Source organism: Peromyscus californicus, unplaced genomic scaffold (genome assembly GCF_007827085.1).
Source record: "Peromyscus californicus insignis strain IS unplaced genomic scaffold, ASM782708v3 Scaffold_11__1_contigs__length_118956290, whole genome shotgun sequence".
In the NCBI taxonomy this organism is placed as follows: domain Eukaryota; kingdom Metazoa; phylum Chordata; class Mammalia; order Rodentia; family Cricetidae; genus Peromyscus; species Peromyscus californicus.
This window is the reverse complement of record NW_026294402.1, coordinates 93910514-93932812: the sequence shown is the minus strand read 5'-3', so window position 1 is coordinate 93932812 and position 22299 is coordinate 93910514. Positions and strand designations below refer to the sequence as shown.

Below are 22299 nucleotides of genomic sequence, written 5' to 3'. Positions count from 1 at the left end.
GTGCTGAGGATTGACCCTAGTTGAGTACTCTCCTAGTCCCTAAATTCTGATTAACGTAGCAGCTTCCGAAAGGCTAGTGGTTAATCTGAAATATAAATAGTGTTTAATTGGGATGTGAATATATGTACCTCATTTTCTAGCTATGCTTAGAAATTGAAAGCTCAGCTAGGCATGGTGACACATTCCTTTAGTCCCAGCACTCAGGAGGTAGAGACAGGCAGATCTCTGAGTTTGAGGCCAGCCAGGACTACACAGAGAAACCATGCCTCAAAAAACAAAGCTGAAAAACAAACAAACAAAACCAAAAAAGGGAAGAAATCAGAAGCTCATCATACTTGGATGATGTAATAAGATGGATTACATTGCTGTCATTTTTGAAGACACTGCTTTATTCTTAGCTACCCACAACTATGTGGGATTTTTCTTTCGTATTTTACAGCTTATTGTCTTTGATATCGAGAGTTTGTAAGTGGACCAAACCATATACTCAGACTATAGTTTTTGTGTCCAACATACTATTTGGCCATTTCTTACCATTTAGAACAAAAATGATTGTAAAATAGTATTTTCTTCTAAATGAGAGCTGTCTCAAATAATTGAGAAATAGCACTGGTTCAGAATGAAACTGGTGTAGCTGATCTTTAGTCTGGAACTCTAACCTTAAATGTTACTTTATTTTTAGGCGATAATAGGTTCACCTTTATTCTATCTTTTGACTATTTAGAAATAAATATAGGCTTATTCCTGATTGAAATTTTGTTTCTTCAGCAGCTCTAGATTTCAATTCTTTTTTCTTTCTTTTCTGCCACTATTTTAACAGCAAGGTATACTGTTTACTTTCTCTCTATGTTGTATTTAAATGTCTGCATGGTAGGCACTATACATTGCATTTAATGTTTGAGCCTTTTGTCTCTAATCTCTTTCAGAGCAAAGAAAAGGGAAGTAAAGTAGAAAGTTTAATCTCCATGTAATACTCAGTGTCTCCTAAAACCGTTCATTGGTGTGCGGAATCGAGATTGTAGCTGAACTCTTTTCCTGTCAAATGCATTAAGGTGCACTTTGTGATGTTTTAAGACCGACTCCTCCCATCCCCCAAAATGGGGTATCTCCAAAACATGTGTTTTAAACTTTTCTACCTGGATGTTCTTCTTCTGTTTGTTTTTTTGTTTTGTTTTTAGTATTTATTTTTTGACAGTTTAATGCATGTAAACAATGTATCTTGATCATACCCACCATACATAGGTCTTCTTATTTTAATTTTAACTTAGTATGTCTGAAATCAGAGTAGATCTTTGTTTTGCTGAGGGATTTCCTCTTTAGGCTTCTTATGTTTTATTATTCCCAAATGTGAAAGAGTTTGTGAACCTGCCAAGTGTCACGCACTGTCCTGTGAATGTACATAATAGTGAATATGGCTTCTGTCTAGGGAGTCAGAAGCCTAATGGAGTCAAGTAACTCCAGACACAGTCAGCCTCCTTTTATGTGATTACAGAGTACCACGATGATGATGGGTGTCGTCACTTAGTTGCCCCTCTGGACTTCAGTCTCGTCAGCGTACCAGCCTCTCTACATTTAGCTTACCTTCTTCCTTAGGCACTGCTTTCTTCATGCCACTTCAGTGATCCAAGTCACAGTTACTCCCTGATCCTCTCCTAGTCTCTCTCCTTCCTGTCACTTTGGGTTCATGCCACCCTGAGGTGAACCTTCTTTTTTCAGTCGATGTTCCTTCCGTCTTCACGTCCATCGTAATCTACCAATAGCTTCTTTGGCTCTTGCCATCTGCTCACTCCGTTCTGACCATTTTCTACAGTTCAGCTTAGTTCCTCCCATTGCCTCAAAAATCTTTTAAGTTTATTTATCATCATAGTATTTTTAAACCTATACTATATATACTAAATTTATAATTTGGCTGGGCTGACACTGTTAGTAATATTTTTTTTGTCTCTCCAGGGAGATTGTAACTCTTCAAAATAGGCATCTCATTGTATGATGTTTTGTAGCCTTCATAACACATAATACAGTGCTGAGCTCAAGAACTAATTGTGACTCTTAGAAGAAGATAATCAGACATGTCTTCTCCCAAGCATCAGTAGACAAGATAGGCAAGAAATTGTGTTCTTTTGATCTCCTGTGAAAAGGATGTCTGACTAGAAGTTTTAAATGCTTTTATTTTATATACAGACATAGAAAAATAAAAAGAAAGATACCAAATTTATTTTTTCATTGGATTGCTATAAAGTCTTTATGTGTAGAAGGAAATGGAAAAAAAAATCATCTCCCGTAGAAGACATGAGTTGGTTCTTTTGTTTTGCTTTCATTTGGTTTTTGTTTTTCAAAACAGGATCTCCTTGAGTAGTCCAGGCCAGTCTGGAACTCACTATGTAGTCTAGGCTGGTCTTAAACTCATGGTCCTCCTGACTCAGCCTCTTACAATGTTGGGATTGCAGGTGTAAACCCCAAGCCTGGTGACATACTTGGATCCATCATTTAATATGGGGTTCTGAAAAACAAGCAAATACACAAATCTTAGCAACACCCCCCTCCCCAGCATGTAAAAGCAAAGAGCCTCTATTTCAAGCTCTGGAGCTTGGTCCCTCTGTCTGTCCTACACATTGGTGGGAGCAGAGAGCCCTGAGCTCAGTTGGGGCAGAGTTTTTATCTAGCAGAGATTGGGATGAGGGGATTTCCAGGGTCCAGGACCCTGATTGGCTGACAGTTGTCTAGGGGTATCTGTAAAACAAAAAATAGGTGTGTGCTAGACTCAAGGACATCTGGCCACCTTAACTAATGGTTGGAATGTTTGGGATGTCAGGTACTTCCTCACCCCTGGGTGGATCCCTGGGTGGTATCAGCTTAAGGCTTTTCCTGGATCTGGGTGTTGCCTGAGTTGCAGCTTTCTTATGGGGTTATTCTTACCCAAGGCTGCCTTGACGACGAAATAGAGTAGTAGGTATGGAGTACTATGTAAACTTTAAAGATGGATAGGTGGGTGGGTAGGTAGAGGTAGATAGACAGACAGACAGATAGATCTTGTATAGTTTTGTTATACCTGTGTCTTCATTGGGCTTGATTTTTCTAAAAGTATTTCTTTGGGGTACATATTAAAAGTAATGATCCATATAGTAACATCTCTAATATTTCCAGGTCATACTTATGTTCTTGCCTGTAAAAGGGAATGGACTTACATGCTAACAGAGTGATGAATGTTCTCCAATTAAAGGCTCCCTAGAGGGACACCTACCCAAACCTGGAGCTGTTAGGTCATCCTGTAGGGAGTGACATTGACCTCACTCTTAGATCAGAAGACTGAGGAAAGGGATGAGTAGATGATAATAGGTAGACTCTACTGTCCTTAAATGAGGTGACAAACATCTCTGTTTGCTTTAACAGTTTCATAAAAATGACCTGCTAGGTTATTAGAGTAACAAGGCTGGTAATTTAATTTACTGGCTGTTAATATGTCTAACATGGGTATATTTACCCATGGAGCCAAAGCAAAAATTCCTTTGTTCTTAAATATTGGTACAAACTATTAAGAGAATTAGAAAATCGGTTTTGCTGTTTTGTTTGTTTTGTCTTTTGTCTGTAACACACTTTACTTTGGTTTTGGGTATTTGGAATGGGTCCACAAACTATGGTAGGATAGACATCTCATTCTTTGCTAAGTTTAGGAAGGGGAAACAAGGAGCAATGATTGAGAGTTCTGTAGTAGAGAACCTCAGTAGCAGCTGGCATGACAGCGACTCTGAGCTGGCAGCTTCAGGTGGGTGAGTGTGCTGAGGGAATGGGTGATGAGGAAGTGGGTAACCGACTGCTCGGCCAGTGCGGCAGTGGTTTGAACGTCTCTAAGAAGGAAGCAGTAGCTTTGATCCCGAAGTGGGAACCCGATGGATAGTCTCTCACTAACTGCTCTTTACTGAGACCTTGGCATTCTCCTGGTGTATAATTGTATAGCAGGACTGGGTAAAACCAAACAAAACAAAACTTAATGAATCTCATTAAGTCTAAAAACCTCATAATGAATAGTTAGTTACCTGTTTTAGGTCATCCAGAAGATCTAAGGGAAAGTTGGCTGACAGGGTTAGATCAGTCTTTGTAAGACCTACCCTCAGATAGTGAGCTAATGGAAAAGCAAGTAGTTACAGTGTTTGCCTCAAGACATAAAAATACCATCAGAAATGTGTGGTGACATCAGCTTTCAGCACATCTCTAAACATACCAGGATTCTCCTGTGATAACTGAAGAATTGCAGAAGAGGATTAATTAACACTTTTTGTGTGTCTTAATAGGTGCTGAGGATTGAACCCAGGGCCTTGGGCATGTTAGGCAAGCTCTTTGCCATGGAGCCATACTCCCAGCCTGTAAATGTAGTTGGTGTTGGAAATACGTACCTCCTGATTTTTTTTTTTAAAGGTTACTTTCACCTCCCCCCACACACCCCATTTTACTACCAGATGATGTTTTGCTAACTCTACAACTTTTTCTAGGATTATAACTTTCAAGATTGCAAAATATTCTTATGTATAATAGACCTCTGCTACCTAAAACAGGGAGAAACAAAAGTGTTTGGGAGAGCTTATTTTGTGATACAAAAGAGATGGGTGAGCTGAAAACCTGAGTGCCCCCTAATGGTGGTCTTAACATTTCCCTGATCTAATTTCCCCTTATTATTTGGGACACTGTTATACTATCTTGCAATGTTTTAGACTCATAGTAACAGCACCTACTTAATACAGTTAATCCCCAGCAGAATGTAATGCCTTCCCTGCTTATAGAGATAAGATGATTATAGTATTCTAATATGTAAATGCTTAAGTCTAACTGCTATAGAAACTTTCTGAGGTAGTTGATTATGAGAACTGCTAGGGTGTCCTGAGACAGCTGTGTGGTATTGATGACCCAAGGACAGTGAGTACTGCTGAACTGGTTCTTGTTTTCCAAAATGCTCAACTTTTTTTTTTTTTTAATTTAACTCATTTCATTAACAGAAGGACTGTAATCCATATACGATAGGCTTTGCTACATTGTCCTGCTGTGTGAACCCTGTTCTCATAGAAGTTTGCTTACTCTCCTGGGGAGGAGGGGATGCCTCTGCCAGCCCAATGAGTGCCAGGGCCAAAATGTTTGTTTTCCTTACTTTAGCATAATCAAGGACATAATGAAACAGCTGTAAGACTTGCTGCCTCCTGAGCATACCCAGTGAAAATGATGAGAATTGTTCAGTGTGTTTATCATTGCTTCTCTGTCCCAGCTTTGAACCCTGAGCTATCCTGGAATAAAAGCCTCAGAGAAGCCCAATCAAGGGCTCTTGACCAGAAAGTATGGCCGAGAGTCCCCTGGTTCTCTTGAATCCCAAATTCTCTATCAGTTCCTCAGCACTAGTTACTGGAGGGTTTCGATAAAAGGCCTGAGATGTTAAAAATTGGTTAAGAGGCAACTAGAAATACTAAAATAGATTTAATAGACACAAAACAAGTTTCTTGTGTGTACAGATGGAGCTTGGTCAAGACACCATCCATCTGTTATTTCTGTTGATAAGGAAACAGTCTCACTACCACTTTAAGGTTAGGTGATTCAGAGACAGTGAACATGAGACATGTACAGTCAGATGGCCCACGAGTTTTTCCGCAAAATGCTTAACTTTTGATTGAAAAATAATTCTCTTGTGTTTATGTGACATATGCACTCTTGGGGAAGAATGCCATTTGCTGTAAATCTGTACAAAAAGGGTTTTCCAGTCATTTGTAAGACTATGGCTGGAATTCTCCCTGGACATCCGTACAAGTGTCTAAGGTGACCTTGGGGGTGGAAATGCTCCTTCCCCACCTTTAGAACCATTGCCCTTTAGGAACATAGCCCTCTTGTGTTCTGTGCCAGACAGTTCTTAGTAATTAGGACAAGTACTTTAAAATTAAAAGCATTTTCTTTGTAATTTTGAGTTTGTTTTGCCATATTTATATTTTTTCCACATATCCTTTGGGGCCATCCAAGAATATGAATTTATATAAGTACTCTTATTTTGGAATACAATTTTACTTTAAGTAAAGAACTCTGCTAGTGGCTAGTGGCCAGAATAAAAACTGTCAAATATACAAAAAATATACAAAAATTAAGTTTTTATCTTCCTGAAAGGTAATTAGATACCTAAGCAAAAAATACTAATACTATGTAGTGTGTTGTTTTTGACCAACACACTACAAAATGTATGAGCACAACAGTACACAGAAAGGATGGGGGATGGAAATGTATTCACAAGTCTCTTCGATGTTTAATTGGATATCATATGAAGACCAAATGTAGGAAATTAAAAAACAAAATCAAATCCCAAACGGGTACAGCTAATAAGAAAATCAAGCAGATAAAATGGAATGATAAGAAATGTTCAGGGGTTGGAGAGATGGGACTGATTAAGAATGCTTGCTGCTTTCCAGAGGATTTGAGTTTGATGCTCAGCACTCTTGTTGGGCAGTTCACAGCTACCTGTAATGTCAGCTTCAGGAGATCAGACACCCTCTTCTGGCTTCTGTGGGCACCTGTGTACACACACACACACACACACACACACACACACACACACACACACATACACACACACACGAAAAAAGAAAAGAAATGCCACATTAAAACATCAGGATCAAATAACTATTCCCCAAATCTTTGCCCTCCACCACTTACGGTCATCTCCCTTATTCTAAGAATCTTCCTGTTTCTAAAGCAAACACATGCATACACACACGCACCCTGCATGTGCGCACTTGTGAGTGGTGTGTGTGTGTGGTGGTATGCATATGAATGAATATAGGAGAATGAATGTGAGTCTCCAGAAAGGCTGCTGAGTGCTGGTAGAGGATTAATGGTTATAAGGTCAGAGGGGAGGTGGAACAGAGTGGTTCCTGCTACAAAGTCAGGTAGGTTCCATTGGCTGGTTGGTGGTTTGTTATCTACTCCCAGAGCAGTATTAAAGATGACCTAACGTACTCTTTTGTATTCAAAGGATTGTTACCTATGTTAGAAGAAGCCAGCTTATTTTTAGTGGAAGTCTACTGGGACTCAGGATTTCTCTTCTTTACTGCTTCCTGTTGTACAGTCCCACAGCCAGTTAGCACGTCTCTCCGTCTCCTCTTCAGCACTCTAGGTGGCAAGGGTGAAGGATTGGAATTTGTCACACACTTCTGAACTTGCACTACCCAAGATGTTGAATGGTAAAGTGGATGAGTTGGTCTGTGATACTTTCCTATGCTGTTTCAACATATTTGGTTTTTTTTTTTCTTCCCCTGAATTCAGAGACATGAAAAATGCTGTAATTGGAAACAATAAACAGAAAGCCAACCTCATTGTTTTAGGAGCTGTTCCAAGGTATGTTTACGGTCTAACTTAGTTTTCTTCCATTCATGCCAAGTTTCTAATGTACTTCTTCAATTATAGGATTCCCCTTGCTTATCATATTCTTTCTTGGTTTTTTTTTAAAATAATTTCTTTTAAATAAATGTTTTTAAAATGCAGAACTGTCTATGGAAGCATATACACATAAATGCAAGTGTGTGTGTGTGTGTGTGTGTGTGTGTGTGTGTGTGTATGTATGTGTGTGTGTTTAGGGAGCCTCAGTGTTCATAGAATAAGTGGTGGAGGTTGAGGATTTGAGGATTTGAGGAGTAGTTCTTTGGCAAGCTGGCCTCAAGCTGGAATGGGATAATTAGGAAGAGAAGAAAGCTTTCCATTCACAAAGACTCTGAACATTTTCGTTAAGAAAATTAGTAAGAGGCCCTCTTAGAAGTACTGCTCTGAATTCAGGGTCCATTTCTACTTTGCATTTAAGATTCAATAGAACTTGGCATTGAGAGTCTTCATATTCTGGTGGGACCTACCAGGAAGTGGTGGATAACATGGGGCATGGTGCTGTTTCTATAGAGACTACTTGCTTACAACTTTCAGGTTTATAGTTTGGTAAACTGAGATAGTTATTTTGTTTAAAATAAGACAATTTCTTAGATTTTAGTCAGTCAGTGTTTTTTTTTTATTGAATTAGGAGATGGTATAAATTATTTCTCAAAAAAATCCAAATAAGTTCAAACAACCATACATCTATTTATTTTTTTTCATATTTTTATTTTTAATTACTTTTTAAAGATTATAATATAATTACACCATTTCCCCCTTCTCTTTCATCTCTCCAAACCTTCCCTCTTGCTCTCTTTCTCCTTTTATTAATTGTTAGTATGTGTGTGTATTCCTTAAGATATAAATAACAGCTTACTCAAGTCTGTATAATGTTACTTGTATATATGTTTTCAGGGATAGCCATTTGATATTGGATAACCAGTTGTCATGCTCTTATTTGGAGTAAACTTTGTCCTGTTCTCAGTGTTCCTTACTTGCCTGTACTTCTTCTTTTTTTTTTTTTTTCTTCCAGAGCTAAGGACTGAACCCAGGGCCTTGCGCTTGCTAGGCAAGCGCTCTACCACTGAGCTAAATCCCCAACCCCTTGCCTGTACTTCTTTATCTAGAGTTAAAGCCTTGATTTTCCCCACCCATGTTAGCATGTCTGTTGGTATTACCCATGTTTAGTGAGTCATGTAGTGAGACTTTATGGTGTAGATCCAACATCCCTAGGAAACACAGTTTCACAGCAACCTCCCTCCCTGGTCATCTGACTCTTAAAATCATTCTGCCTACTCTTCCGCAGTGTTCCCTGAGCCTTGAGTGTGGGAGTTGTGTTGTAAAAGTATCAGTCGGAAATGTGCTCTACCACTCTGCCTTTTGATTGTTTGTTTCAACCATATTTTTATTATGTGAGATATATTTCCCACACTATTTTTATCACACTGCTTTGTTACATTAATTGCTTTTTGTTTTACAGTCTGTTTACCAAGTCCCCTTTGTTTTTTAGATTGTTGTATTTGCTTCAACAAGAAACCTCCAGCACAGAGCTGAAAACTGAATGTGCAGTGGTGTTAGGGAGCCTTGCAATGGGCACAGAAAACAATGTCAAGTCTCTACTAGACTGCCATATTATCCCTGCCTTGCTACAAGGTATGTAGGGAACCGGTTTCTCTGTGCTCTGTTTACACTATTTTAAATGCTGGTTGAAAGGTGTGTCTCATGCTGGGCAGTGGTAGTGCACACCTTTGATCCCAGCACTCAGGAGACAGAGGCAGGTGGATCAAAGTTCAAGGCCAGTCTGGTCTACAGAGTGAGTTCTAGGACAATCAGGGCTACACAGAGAAACTCTGTCTAAAAAACAAAGCAAAACAAACAAACAAAAATGTCTTAATGTAGTTTCTCTTAATAGGACTACTATCCCCTGACCTGAAGTTCATTGAAGCTTGCCTCCGATGCCTCCGGACAGTCTTCACCAGTCCTGTCACTCCAGAAGAGCTACTGTACACAGTGAGTTTGGGGTATTGGGGGTCACAGTTTGACTTCTTTTTCTTTCTTTCTTTCTTTTTTTTTTTTTTTTTTTTTTGAGACAGGGTTTCTCTGTGTAGTTTTGGTGCCTGTCCTGGATCTCACTCTGTAGACCAGACTGGCCTCGAACTCTCAGAGATCCACCTGTCTTTGCCTCCCGAGTGCTGGGATTAAAGGCGTGCGCCGCATGTGCCACCGCCACCGGGCTCATAGTTTGATTTCTATTTCTGATTTGCCTAGTTTCTCCTAAATCACCATAATTGTTAGATGTGGAAGTCTTAACACGTATTTGACTTTCTGCTTATTTGTAGTGTTAAATATTCTTGGCTTTGTAAATAAGCAAATGACAGTTACACATTTTGAGAACTCTTTCATGCTGCTTTTAATGGTTCATTTCTGTGTTGATTATATATAAATTAAGGGAGGATGTTTCTCTAAATTATGAAACATTTAGCTTTTATGCCTTGGAAATTTTCTATCACAGAGAATTCAATAGTGTTAGATGTCAGGGCCACGGTGGGGTGGGGTGTAGGCAGCAGCAGGGCTATTCAGTTTACTTAGCTGGCTTGATAGTGTAGAGGTTGGCTGTCAGAACTGCTTAGGCACTAAATAGACAGTCCAGTGAGGAAAGCTGGGGTTTCCACTTTGGAATCCTATTTATTGGACAGGTAACGGAGGCAGTTATGTACATACTCTTTATCATCTGTGAACTACAGGTACTGAAATTCAGTTGACAGAGAGGGACACACATGAGGAAATGGGTTGGGGTTGTTGGACAGGATTGGTGAATCAGAGAGCAGTGGAGGGAAGGACAGAGAAAGAAGTGGATTAGAAGTGGAGGGGTCTTGGAGCCTGCCGCCTCCTGGCTAGCCCTCTTCCTCCGCTCATTCTCAGCCACTGGGCTTTGCTGGCTAGTTGGAGGTTTTAAGTTTTTTACTTTGTTTTTAACTACTTGTGACAACACAGTGGATCATACTAACCTGCAAGATTCTACTTTTAGGGAATTGTAGTCTTCTGTTTCCCTACTTCGCCCTCATAGATCTTAGGCATTTTTTCTTCCTCACCTCCTGGTTTTGTCTGTAGAGCAGCACATTTCTTTGGGAAATGAGTTAGGTTGCAGACTCTTCAGTCCTTCCCCAGGCTTACAGAATTGCGATCAGTCTCTGGGAACATCCTCTGGAAATTTGTGTGCACATTTGTACATGAGCATGGCTCTGAAATGTGGTCCACTTTTACGAAGAAGCTTGAGCCAAGTTTCCTTTTTCTGTCTGGTTCAATGCAAAAACACCCTTTCAGTTTGTGATCCCTTTTGCATTACAAATAAAAGAAGAGCTTGGAAAGCCTTCGAGCAGGATTCTCTTTTCCTTTGACACCATGTAAATGTCAGCAGTAAGTAAGCTAACGAGCTTTAGACTATTTTTATGTGTATATATGTTTGTATGTGGTGTGCATGTATGTGTGCTTGCAAGGTGTGTGTGTGTGTGTGTGTGTGTGTGTGTGTGTGTGTGTGTGTCTGTGTGTGTGTATGTATTGGTATCCTTGCATATGTGAAGTGAGAAATTGACATTGAGTGTCTTCCTCAGTTGCTCTCCACCATATATATTGAATCCAGAGCCCATAGATTAAGCTAGCCCAGCTAGCTGTCCTGTTTTGGAGATCACCCTGTGTGGTAATATTTTATAAATAAAACTTATCTGGGGATCAGAGGACAGAGCCAGCCACTAGATTAGACATAGAGGTCAGACAGTAGTGGCGCTCACGCCTTTAACCCTATCTGTTGCTAGAGTTTTCCTGCCTGGCCCACAGTCAGGGCAAATCTCTCTCACCTGCCAGTCCCACAGCCGTCAGACCCGACCAAGTAAACACAGAGACTTGTATTGGTTTCAAACTGTATGGCCATGGCAGGCTTCTTGCTAACTGTTCTTTCATCTTAAATTAATCCATTTTTATAAATCTATACCTTGCCACATGGCTCGTGGCTTACCGGCATCTTCACATGCTGTTTCTCATCGTGGCGGCTGGCAGTGTCTCTCTGACTCAGCCTTCCACTTCCCAGCTTTATTCTCCTCCTTGTCCCGCCTACACTTCCTGCCTAGCCAATGGCCAATCAGTGTTTTAATTATTGACTAATCAGCAACACATTTGACATACAGAACATCCCACAGCACCTATCACTGGGAGACTGAGATTCTTCTGGATCTCTGAGTTCAAGGCCACACTGGGAACAGAGCCAGGCATGGTGGCACACACCCGTAATCTCAGCACTTGAGATCTCATGTCTTTGCTTGGTAGGGACACATACCTTTAATCCCAGGAAGTGATGGCAGAAAGCAGTAAGGTATATAAGGCGTGAGGACCAGGAACTAGAGGCTTTTAAGCAGTTCAGCTGAGATCCCTTCACGTGAGGACTCAGAGGCTCTCAGTTTGAGCAAACAAGATCAGCTGAGGAGTTGGCGAGCTAAGATTGACTGTGGCTTGTTCCTTTGTCTCTCTGATCTTTCAGAATTTATCCCAATATCTGGCTCCAGGTTTGTTTTTTTTTTTTTTTTTTTTTTTTTTTTTTTTTTTCGAGACAGGGTTTCTCTGTGTAGCTTTGCGCCTTTCCTGGGACTCACTTGGTAGCCCAGGCTGGCCTCGAACTCACAGAGATCCGCCTGCCTCTGCCTCCCGAGTGCTGGGATTAAAGACGTGCGCCGCCACCACCACCCGGCTTGGCTCCAGGTTTTTAATTTAGTAAAACCTTTTAAAATTCATGTTACTACCCTGTCTGCTTCCTGAGGCTGGGATTACTGTTGGGCTGCCATGCCCACCTGGCTTTTCTGTGGGCCCTGGGGATCTGAACTCTGATCCTTTGCATGGCAGCTTGCCAGCAGACACTTCACCCACAGAGCCATCTCTCCAGCCCACTAGTGGGCTTTATGTGAGAAGTTACTAATCATTCAAAGTGTGAAAATAGCTAACTCACCATCATAATTGTTACTGGTGCTTACCATAACAACCCAAGACCCAAAATGTCAGATTTATTTTGTACAGCACTTCTGTATAAGCCATTTAACATTGTCTGTGTTAATAAGTCACCCCATCACATTTTGGTTTCAGAACTGATTTCTTCCTACTCTTAGCAATGATGCTGTTTTATAGTGAGAACATTGGTTACTTATGTGAGAGAAATTAAGTTCCTTCTCTTGTATTTTATTTTCAATGATGAATATGAAAATATCTTTCCTTATCCTATGCTTGAACAGTTCTGATGGCCATGATGCTTTTATTTTGCTGTTCCTTAAATAGACTTGATTTGATACCATTAAGATAGGAAGCTTTGCTATGTACTTTCTTGGAGAAAGACTTTGTCACATATGCTTAACGCCTAAGTTCCTTGTTGCTGTCTGCTCCTTCCCTTCCATCCAGGATGCCACAGTGATACCACACCTCATGGCACTGCTGAGCAGGTCTCGCTACACCCAGGAGTATATCTGCCAGATCTTCTCCCACTGCTGCAAAGTAAGAACCAGAGTCAGTGTTCTCACTGTAAACTTGTGTGTCTTCTCGGGACAAAGAACGATGGTTGGAGGCTGACACACACTTGGTTTGCTTTCTGGCTGTGATTGGGATGCTTGGGGCTGAGTGTGCTGTTGGACGTCTCAGCATTATGTAGGTTTTGCTGGCTTCAGCACACTGAATGTTTCCTTCTTGAGAGCTTCCTTTTCACTTAAAGGAAGTGCTTGAAAGCTTCTGTTTATCATAACCAAGTTGCCTGGCGGTGAGGCAGCGTGTTCTTATGCAGGGTGAAAGGTCTGAGGGCAGTGTGGGAAGAGTGCAGAGCTAGCAGCACTTCAGACTACCTTCAGAGTCCTCCATGTACTCAGTGTCTGAAAAATCCAATTTCCATGCTTTTAAAAGGCTCCAACCTACACTGAAGAGTGCTGTTCATTTTACTTCGTATATTGAATAGTCTCTTAGGTAGGTGATTATTTGTCATCTTAGATAATTTCTAAGTATTTTCTTACTTCTAACCAGTTTGTTTCTATGTTCTGGTGATGCACCCAGTGGCTGAGGATAGCATTACCCACCTTCCTATCATGTGTAACACAGATGCCAGGTGAGGAGCTTCTGGCCTCAGAAAGGAAGGAGTAACTAAATATACCTCACATCTTGAGGATTACTCTCTGTGCTGTTTAGCATATCTTCCCAAATAAAATTAGTTAACCTGACTTCAGGAATGACATCTACTTTGTAATCTAATTATTTTAAACCCCATCCAATCCCTAACTGATTATCACAGTCTAAAATATAAGATTTTTTTTTTTTTGGTCAAAAATCCTTGAGATTTCTCTTGTTTTGACAGTGTGTAGGCCAACTCCTAGAAAATGAAACTTCATTGAAATTCATTTGCTAACAGTGGGTTCAGACCCATAAGATGTAAGTATTTATAACAATAGAATGATGTTTTAGCCCTATGCCTGTAAGTAGTTTTTGGGGTTAGGCACCAGAAGTTTCTTAGCACCTGAAATTGCTCAGTACTATCTCAGCTGCCATCCCAGAGGAAGGAGCCATTACATCACTACTCCTTTACTGGGGAGATTTATGCCAGCCACCCTCCAACCACTACTGACATACAATCCTATCAGAGAAAAAGCACTTTTATTAATCTTTTTTTTTTTTTTTTTTTTTTTTTTTTTTTTTTTTTTTTTTGCCTGATAGTTTAGTATTCTCATTAAATGAACACATTTAAGTATTCTGAGTTCTAACTAAACCTCAGGGAACTTTATGAGCCCATGACAACAGTAATGACTCAAAATTCAACATCTTTATAAATACACAGTTGCCTGATGCATCTTTGAAAACAACTGTCTATATGGTTTTTATATTGTCCTTAATCACGAAAACCTTTTGTTTCCATGTTCCTTTTTTGCATATAGGCCCAAATAAATAAAATCTAAAATAGAATTTTAAGACTCATTCATACGGCCCACTTAGCAAAAATTAAGTGGAATAGGACTTTACCAATAGATTAGTATCAGCATTAAGTCACTTCACATGCTTTGAGGAACAAGACAGAAAAAGAATACTAACGCACTGTGTGATAAACTAATTATAATTACATCCTGGAATGTTTCTGAGTTATGAAGGTACAAAAAAGGACTAGTGATGATAGTTGCTAGAGTTCTAATTTCTGAATTGTTGCTGCTTTGTAAGCAATAGCTCAGATTTCTGAGATTTCTTTGGTGTTTAAGACTGAAAGGGCTTATGTAATCAGTGCCTGGTGGGTGTCGCCTCACTCCCTACCCACTAGATTCTTGCAGAGATGAAAGAGACACTTGACAAAAATCCAAGGTGAGCCCTCTTCTGCAGTTGGCTTTCCACAACCCTGGGCAGAAGCTTAGTGAGAAGGAAGACCTTGTTTGGTAACAACTATTTGTTGCCATCTCCTGAGATAAAAAATAAGGCATCTCAACCAGCAGGAAGTAATTCTGTACAGAGGATTACAGTGTGCTGGATCTGTTCCCTGGCATTTGTAAATGAAGCTTTTGTTAGTACGACTATTGAGAGATGGTGTGGACCTTAGAGAGAAATCAAGAGACTAAAAATCTAATAATTATAGAGCATTCATCTACTAGAAGTGGGATAGGACAAATAAGAAAATGTATATGTACTGATATATCTAAGATGCATTGAGAAGAAAATGTAAAGGGTTAGATGTATTTAGTATTCTACTGGTTGAGTTAAAATGGGATAAAGCATACACATGCATTTGTTTATATACAGTTTTTTTTTTATTCTGTTCTGGGTTTTGTTGTTTGTTTGTTTGTTTTGAGGTGGGGTCTTAACTGTGTAGCCTTGGCTGTCTTAGAACACTATGAAGACCAGGCTGGCCTCAAACTCAAAGATCTACCAGCCTCTGCTTCTGCCTCTGAGTGCTGGAACTAAAGGTGCAGGAAGCAGTACCACACCTGACAACTGTTGTGTTTCAAGACAGTCTTGTTTTGTAGCTTAGGCTGGTTTTGAGTAGTGATCCTTCTGCTCAACCTCTAGACTACTGGAATATAGTTGTGGGCCACATGCTCTGCTTTCTATAGGTATGAAATATCTTAAAGAATAGAAACCAATACGTTATAATTAGATCTCCTCACATCCCAGAAAGGCTGGCTGTAGAGGAGGAACAGAGAGGTGCAAGTGTTTGAGGCAGTCCTCTTCCTATGTAGCCATTCAGAAAAGGTCTGCCAGTGTTTAGACAGCATTTTCTTAGTGTTGAGTTTTTTGAGTTCTTTGTATGTTCTAGACACTAATCCTCTGTCAGATGACTAAGCTGTTAAAGATCCTCTCCCATTATGTGGCTGCCTCTTCACATAGTTTGGTTTCCTTTGCTATACAGAAGCTTTTTAGTTTCATGAGATTTAAAATGAGACAGATTTATAAGAGACCTGTTTTTTTCTTGGCTCCCCCATAATAATCTCCACCATCATGTTTACAATGAACAAGCTATTTCAAATGAGACGGTTCAGTGAAAACATTTAGAGCAATGCCCATCACACAGTGAGCACTTGGCGAGTAGTGCCCATAATTTTATCTGCAGGTGTGTAAATGAGCTGGGAGGAAGGGAAGTGTGCTTAAAACCTGTGCCTTGAGAATGTTATCAAGCAATTATAAAGGATGTTTTGTGCCATTCTGGATGGATAGCTGATAATAAGTACATTGTGCCCTTATAGTCTGGGAATTTATCATTGTCACCTAAGGTTCTATATAAGTACACATCTCCTGTCCTCCCTCATCCTCCTAGATCTGTGGTTCTCAACTTGGGAGTCATGACCCCAGCCCCTTTTGGGAAGGGTCACATATCACATATTTACATTATGATTTGTAACAGTAGCAATATTATAGTTATGAAGTAGCAGCAAATTAATTTTTTGCTTGGGAATCACCACAACTTGAGAAACTGCATTAAAGGGTCGTAGCTTGAGAACCACTGTGCTATAGTCTTTTCCCTTTATTCTTGGGAGGTAAGTAGGGAGATGTAGACATGTCATGAGGAAGTTATGGCAACACGTTATATACTAAGGTCTGTCTGCCTTGCTCTGGGGTTTGAGTTTGTCCAAGTACAGGACAACTGAAATCTATGCTGTAGAATGTAGTTTATTTTAAGTAAGTGTGGTTTAATTAGAGTCGTGATTTTTGTTAATGTGTTGCTGTATTCTCTTTTCTTGCAGGGACCAGATCATCAAACAATTTTGTTTAACCATGGGGCAGTACAGAACATTGCTCACCTACTAACCTCACCCTCTTACAAAGTAAGATGAAAAACGTTATGTCAGATTTTATCTTCATTTTAATTAATAGAAATATGCTTACATATTTTATTGCTTCTTCTGTAACTGTGATCAGGAGTAGATTTCTAGCCATCCATACAGGATGTTATATGTTCTATCAGTAAAGTGGTACAGGACATATGTTACTACAGTATGTTCTTCTGTGGGAAAAACATGTCCTTCCTTCTCCATTTTTTTTTCAGGACATTTTATGCCATGAGTTGTGGATTTTCATTTGTGAAATAGTATTTCAGGTCTCTCTGGTCAATTTGCAGTGCTGAACCTGATGCTTGAGCTGACGCCTTCAAGTGTGCAGGAACAGTGGCTGACTGGATGGGGAGACTTTGGGTTTTATATTTAGAGTCTTTCTCCAGCTACACAGACTCAAACCTGCAGTATATACCTACATACGAATCAACATTCAGATGTACTCTGTTTTGTGTTTTGAGTTAAGTTGTCAAAAGTTTTCAGGCTTAATAATTTTCCTTACTGTCTTTTTTTTTTTTTTTTTTTGGTTTTTTTGAGACAGTTTCTCTGTGTAGCTTTGGCGCCTTTCCTGGAACTCACTCTGTAGCCCAGGCAGGCCTGGACTCACAAAGATCCGCCTGCCTCTGCCTCCCTCATGCTGGGATTAAAGGCATACGCCACTACCACCGGCTCCTTGCTGTCTTTTATATAGTGATAAGCAACATTATAATCCACTATTAAACATCAAGCCATTCATGGTTGCCTAGCTGTCAGGCTGTAGAAACAGTGGAACATTGTCCTGTGTCTTGCTAAAACTAGCTAAGCCAGAACAGAGAAGCACCAACTTTTGCCCTCTGTCTGCTTAGTGGTGACGCTGGCCTGCCCTGTTGTCCTTCATTTCCTTTCTGGTAAGGCTCCACCTCAGACATCCACCATGTGGTTATTGGTCATGATGAAAGCTTACAAGGTAGGAATGCATATGACGCCAGCTGAAAACTAGCCAAAAGCAGGGCAAGGAGCTATGCACTGAAGCCATTTCCTCTGCCTTGTGCCATGCAGAGACTGTCAGGACTTGCACATCAAGAAACAGTTATACCTCCCTCCAACTGCCCATAGGACTCTTTACCCTGGCTCCCTCCCAACCTCATGTCCTCTATTATTATTACTATTATCATTATCATCATCAATAGCTCCCTGAGTCCAATCAGTTCTGGCCTTGTGCAGATGGGGGTGGGGCCATGCCCTGGGGCAAAGTCCACCAGTGGCCACATCCATAAAGAAAAGTGAGTTTCCCTTCAGTCAGTTGCCAAGAAGATGTAATGGGGGTAGATAATATCAAATATGTTAGATGCATGTATGAGAATTTCAAAGAATAAATAAAAATACCATTTTAAAAAAACAGTTGTAGAAGCTGGGTGGTGGTGGCGCACACCTTTAATCCCAGCACTCAGGAGGCAGAGGCAGGTGGATCTCTGTGAGATCAAGGCCATCCTTCATTAATTCCCCATTTTTTAATTTCCTATCTTTCCTACTCTAGACTTATGGACCATAACAAATTTTAAAACTTAGAGTTTGTGAGGAAGGAAGTCTCTGAATAATATGCTGTCATTAGCATTTTGTAGACTCCACCTAAGGGCACATGCCAGCACTGTAGAGCATTCCCAGGTGAAGAGGGGGGGGGCATCTTGTTTCTTGTCCTGTGGGAGCCTGCCGACTTCCTATGGTGGTTGTGTATAGAGTCAGGCTCAGTGGTGAGGGTGTACGAGATCATCTGGCGGATACTCTGGTCAGCATCCCCACAGATGTGAACCTAGACTATAGCTTAACCCTTCTCTAACTTTCATTCTAACATTGCTTCTTGTTTTAAGCCCCAGTTCCATCTCACACACATTTATAAGAATGCTAAAACAGGCCGGGCGGTGGTGGCGCACGCCTTTAATCCCAGCACTCGGGAGGCAGAGGCAGGCGGATCTCTGTGAGTTCGAGGCCAGCTTGGTCTCCAAAGCGAGTACTAGGAAAGGCGCAAAGCTACACAGAGAAACCCTGTCTCGAAAAACCAAAAAAAAAAAGAATGCTAAAACAAAACAAAACGAAACACACCTCAGAACGCTTTACTTCAGTCCTGTACACAAAAAACATGTCCCACCTGAAAGGTACCTGTACTTACTGTTAAGCTCTCTCTTTCTGCCTTATAAAACTTACATTTTCTATAATGTTTTTAGATTTGGTTAGGTAGTTTTCTGTTAGTTTGAACTGCTACTTTCTCTCTTTTTCCTTTTCTATTAAAATCATTTGGCTCCTGCTGTAGTCTTTGGATATGCAGGTGTTATTGTTATTTCTATGGTTCCTTCTTTTAGTTTAGTTTTTTCCCACAGTCCTAATGAATGAACTCAAGCCCTTGAGTGCTCTGTCTGAGCTATGCCTCAGCCTAATCATAATTTAAGTAGAATTAAATAATTATTCAAAAGAGGAGTTTAGATTCTGAAACATTAAATCATATTTCAAAACTTAAAATAAATATACTTTTTGTCTCTTGTTTTTACAGGTTCGAATGCAAGCATTGAAATGCTTCTCAGTTTTAGCTTTTGAAAACCCCCAGGTATCGATGACCCTGGTAAATGGTAGGCTGGAACTTTCAGTGGCACCTATGTGATTTAATTTTGAACTTCACAAATTTAAAGGACTTTCTTACTCTTTGTCTTTTGTTTTCTTTCCAGTTTTGGTTGATGGGGAGTTGTTACCACAGATATTCGTGAAGATGTTACAGAGGGATAAACCTATTGAGATGCAGCTCACGTCAGCAAAATGGTAAGAGTCAAAACAGCATGGGAGGAAAGCTGCTAACACTGTAGAGTATGAGCACGGTAGCATAATCTGCTTGCTTTCCTTTGCCGTCTTGTTGGAATTTGGAAGCTTGAACTTTAACTGGGCTGTCTTACATTTTCCTAAACTGGACATGTTTTTTTAATACCTGGTATGAGGAACAAGGCTGTCCTCTAAAACTGTTCATAGAAAATTATTAAATCCTCCATGTGTTCACCTTGTCTTTAGGGTGAAATATCAGAATTAGATCAGGTATGGCCAATACATTCTAAACACTCAGCTAGGAAGACAGATAAAGAAACAGAGTGTTGGTGAATTACCAGTACATTACGTGTTGTGCACAGTTCTGTGCCCAGTGTTTAATAGAAAACTTAGAATTTTGTATTGTAGGGTTCTTTGTTTGGTTTTGGTCTCAAGTTCAAACTGAGTATTTGCCTTTTGTTAACTTAATGACCTTATAGAAATAGTTTTGTTTTGTTTTGGTTTTTTTTGGTTTTTTGAGACAGAGTTTCTCTGTGTAGCTTTGCGCCTTTCCTGGAACTCACTCTGTAGTCCAGACTGGCCTCAAACTCACAGAGATCCTCCTGGCTCTGCCTCCCTAGTGCTGGGAATAAAGGTGTACACCACCATCGCCCGGCTAGAAATAGTTTTTAAAAAATGAAAAACATAATAAACCTGACAGTGGGACAATACTACAAAAATTTTAGCCCTTTAGAATTCAAATAAAATAGTTCTGCTGATTTGGTGTGTTTTATACTTTGTCCCAGCTTACTGAGGGACTCAAACTCAGAAAAGTTCACCGAGTTTCTGAAGAACTGACTATTCAGCACCTGTTTAGGAGACATGAAGTCTTTTTTTTTTTAATCATATTTCTTTCTTTCTTGTGTGTGCACTGAGCACGTGTGGAGGGCACATGTGGAGGTTAGAGGACAACCTGTAAGAGTTGCCTCTCTTCGTGTGGCCATGTGGCTCCCCAGGATGAACTCAGGGTGGCAGGCTTGCCGGCAAGTGTCTCCACTCGCTGTGCCATATCACGGGTCCATCTTGTTGGGTTTTTAAATTTTTCTTTTATTACATTTATTTTCATTCAAAGCTAGATATAATTATTGAGTAAATTGTCTCAATACTTGTAAGTAGACTTGTATCGCTGAACAACCCACAGAGCTACTCTTGAGCCCTCCAAATGCTCATTTCTGATGGAGAGCTGCACTGTCCTCTGTGATATTTCTACTGCTAGTAGGCTTGGACTATTGCTGCATAGGACCCTTAACCGTTTATCATTGCATTTTAACATCGCTTTCCTTTTTGTTAGGGAAAATGTTAAGCATTAACAGTACAGGAGGAAAAAAGAAAAAAGTGTAGAGAAAAACAAAAGAGCCCACTTTGTGCACCACACCAAGCTTCAAAAATGCATCCACTCATTTCACTTACTGGGGCATTTATCTTAAAGTTTTGTTTGTTTTTGCTTTTGTTTTATAGCTAGCCTACTGTTTATATATATGTTGGTTTATTTTACAGCTAACTGAATTTCAGATAAGGAATGTCAGAATCTTGTCACTTAAATGATAGTATATGGGTTTGTTTTTGTTTGTTTTATAAACTCTTAAAGGCAAATAGTATATTTTTAACACTTTAAACCTCAAGTACAATTTGTGTCATTTTATTCCAGTTTAACTTATATGTGCAGAGCTGGAGCGATTCGGACAGATGACAGCTGTATTGTATTAAAGGTAAGCCAATTAATTGTCTAAAAGCACTGAGTATGAATGTTGCTATTCTTGTTTCTTTTTACACACTTGCATTATGGTATGAGTGCACTGCATAAAATGAGGACATACATGATGCTTTTCTGTGATATGCCATGTAGTGTAAGGTTGGGTTTAGATGTATATGAATACCACAATAAAATAATTTTTTATTAGAGCCTTTCTTTTATGATAAGGGAGTATAAAATTGTACTAATATGTAAAATCCCAATGAAGTAGTACTGTTTACAATTTACAAAGATAAAGACATACCTCACCCTCACATCCAGAAATCAAAAGGCATAAGAGAGTAAGTAAATGACAGAAAGCAGCTATTATCTGTGTTCCGTGTCAGCGCACCCTGATCTTAGACAAGCCTGGATGAGAGACCATTGCTAACAGTCCTGAGAGCTTCTAGCTTGGGATGCCTCACTCTCTTCAATTCCAGGATATGAAAATGGAGACAATAATTCCCACTTAGCTATCTCACAGAAATATTGTGAGGCTAGCCATGTATTAAACACATTCCAATGTCTTACTTGCTTTTAAGTACAAAACAAATGCATTACCATTGTTGAAAAAAATGAATCCAAGGTTAAAAGATCTTTAAGAACATTAAGTTTAAGCCAGACAGTGGTGGTGCACACCTTTAATCCCAGCACTCAGGAGGCAGAGACAGGCGGATCTCTGTGAGTTCGAGGCCAGCCTACTTTACAGAGTTTTAGGGCAGCAAGTACTACACAGGGAAACCCTGTTGGGGGTGGGGGAAGGAGAAAGAATATTAAGTTTACTCATGAGACTGAGTCAGGTGAATTCCAAGCTTGAGGCCAGTTTGAACTACATAGTAAGACTCTGTCTAAATGAAACAGAACACCAAGAAATAATACCTAAGTCGATAAATTAGTGACTAGCTTGCATTAGTATTTGGTGAAAGATTTAAGGACCCCCAGAGTAAACAACTCTTTGCAGACTACTAGGGACTTTCATAGAAATGACTGGCTCATTTATTTCTTTAACCCTTGCATTCTTTCTCATTGTACTATCTTCTGATGCTT

At 39.9% G+C, this 22299-nt stretch overlaps 1 protein-coding gene across 4 annotated transcripts in view; it reads left to right on the top strand.

Annotated features, from left to right (window-relative positions):
• Armc8 (armadillo repeat containing 8) overlaps positions 1-22299 on the top strand; it is a 97682-nt gene that overhangs the window by 27942 nt on the left and 47441 nt on the right. For all 4 annotated transcript variants that reach the window (XM_052717950.1, XM_052717941.1, XM_052717933.1 and 1 more), the window contains 8 exons: positions 7285-7356; positions 8888-9030; positions 9290-9387; positions 12814-12906; positions 16611-16691; positions 19222-19297; positions 19394-19484; positions 21169-21229. In XM_052717950.1, the coding sequence (XP_052573910.1) occupies positions 7289-7356; positions 8888-9030; positions 9290-9387; positions 12814-12906; positions 16611-16691; positions 19222-19297; positions 19394-19484; positions 21169-21229 (711 nt within the window). In that variant the 5' untranslated portion in view covers positions 7285-7288. The remainder of the gene's footprint in view (positions 1-7284; positions 7357-8887; positions 9031-9289; positions 9388-12813; positions 12907-16610; positions 16692-19221; positions 19298-19393; positions 19485-21168; positions 21230-22299) is intronic.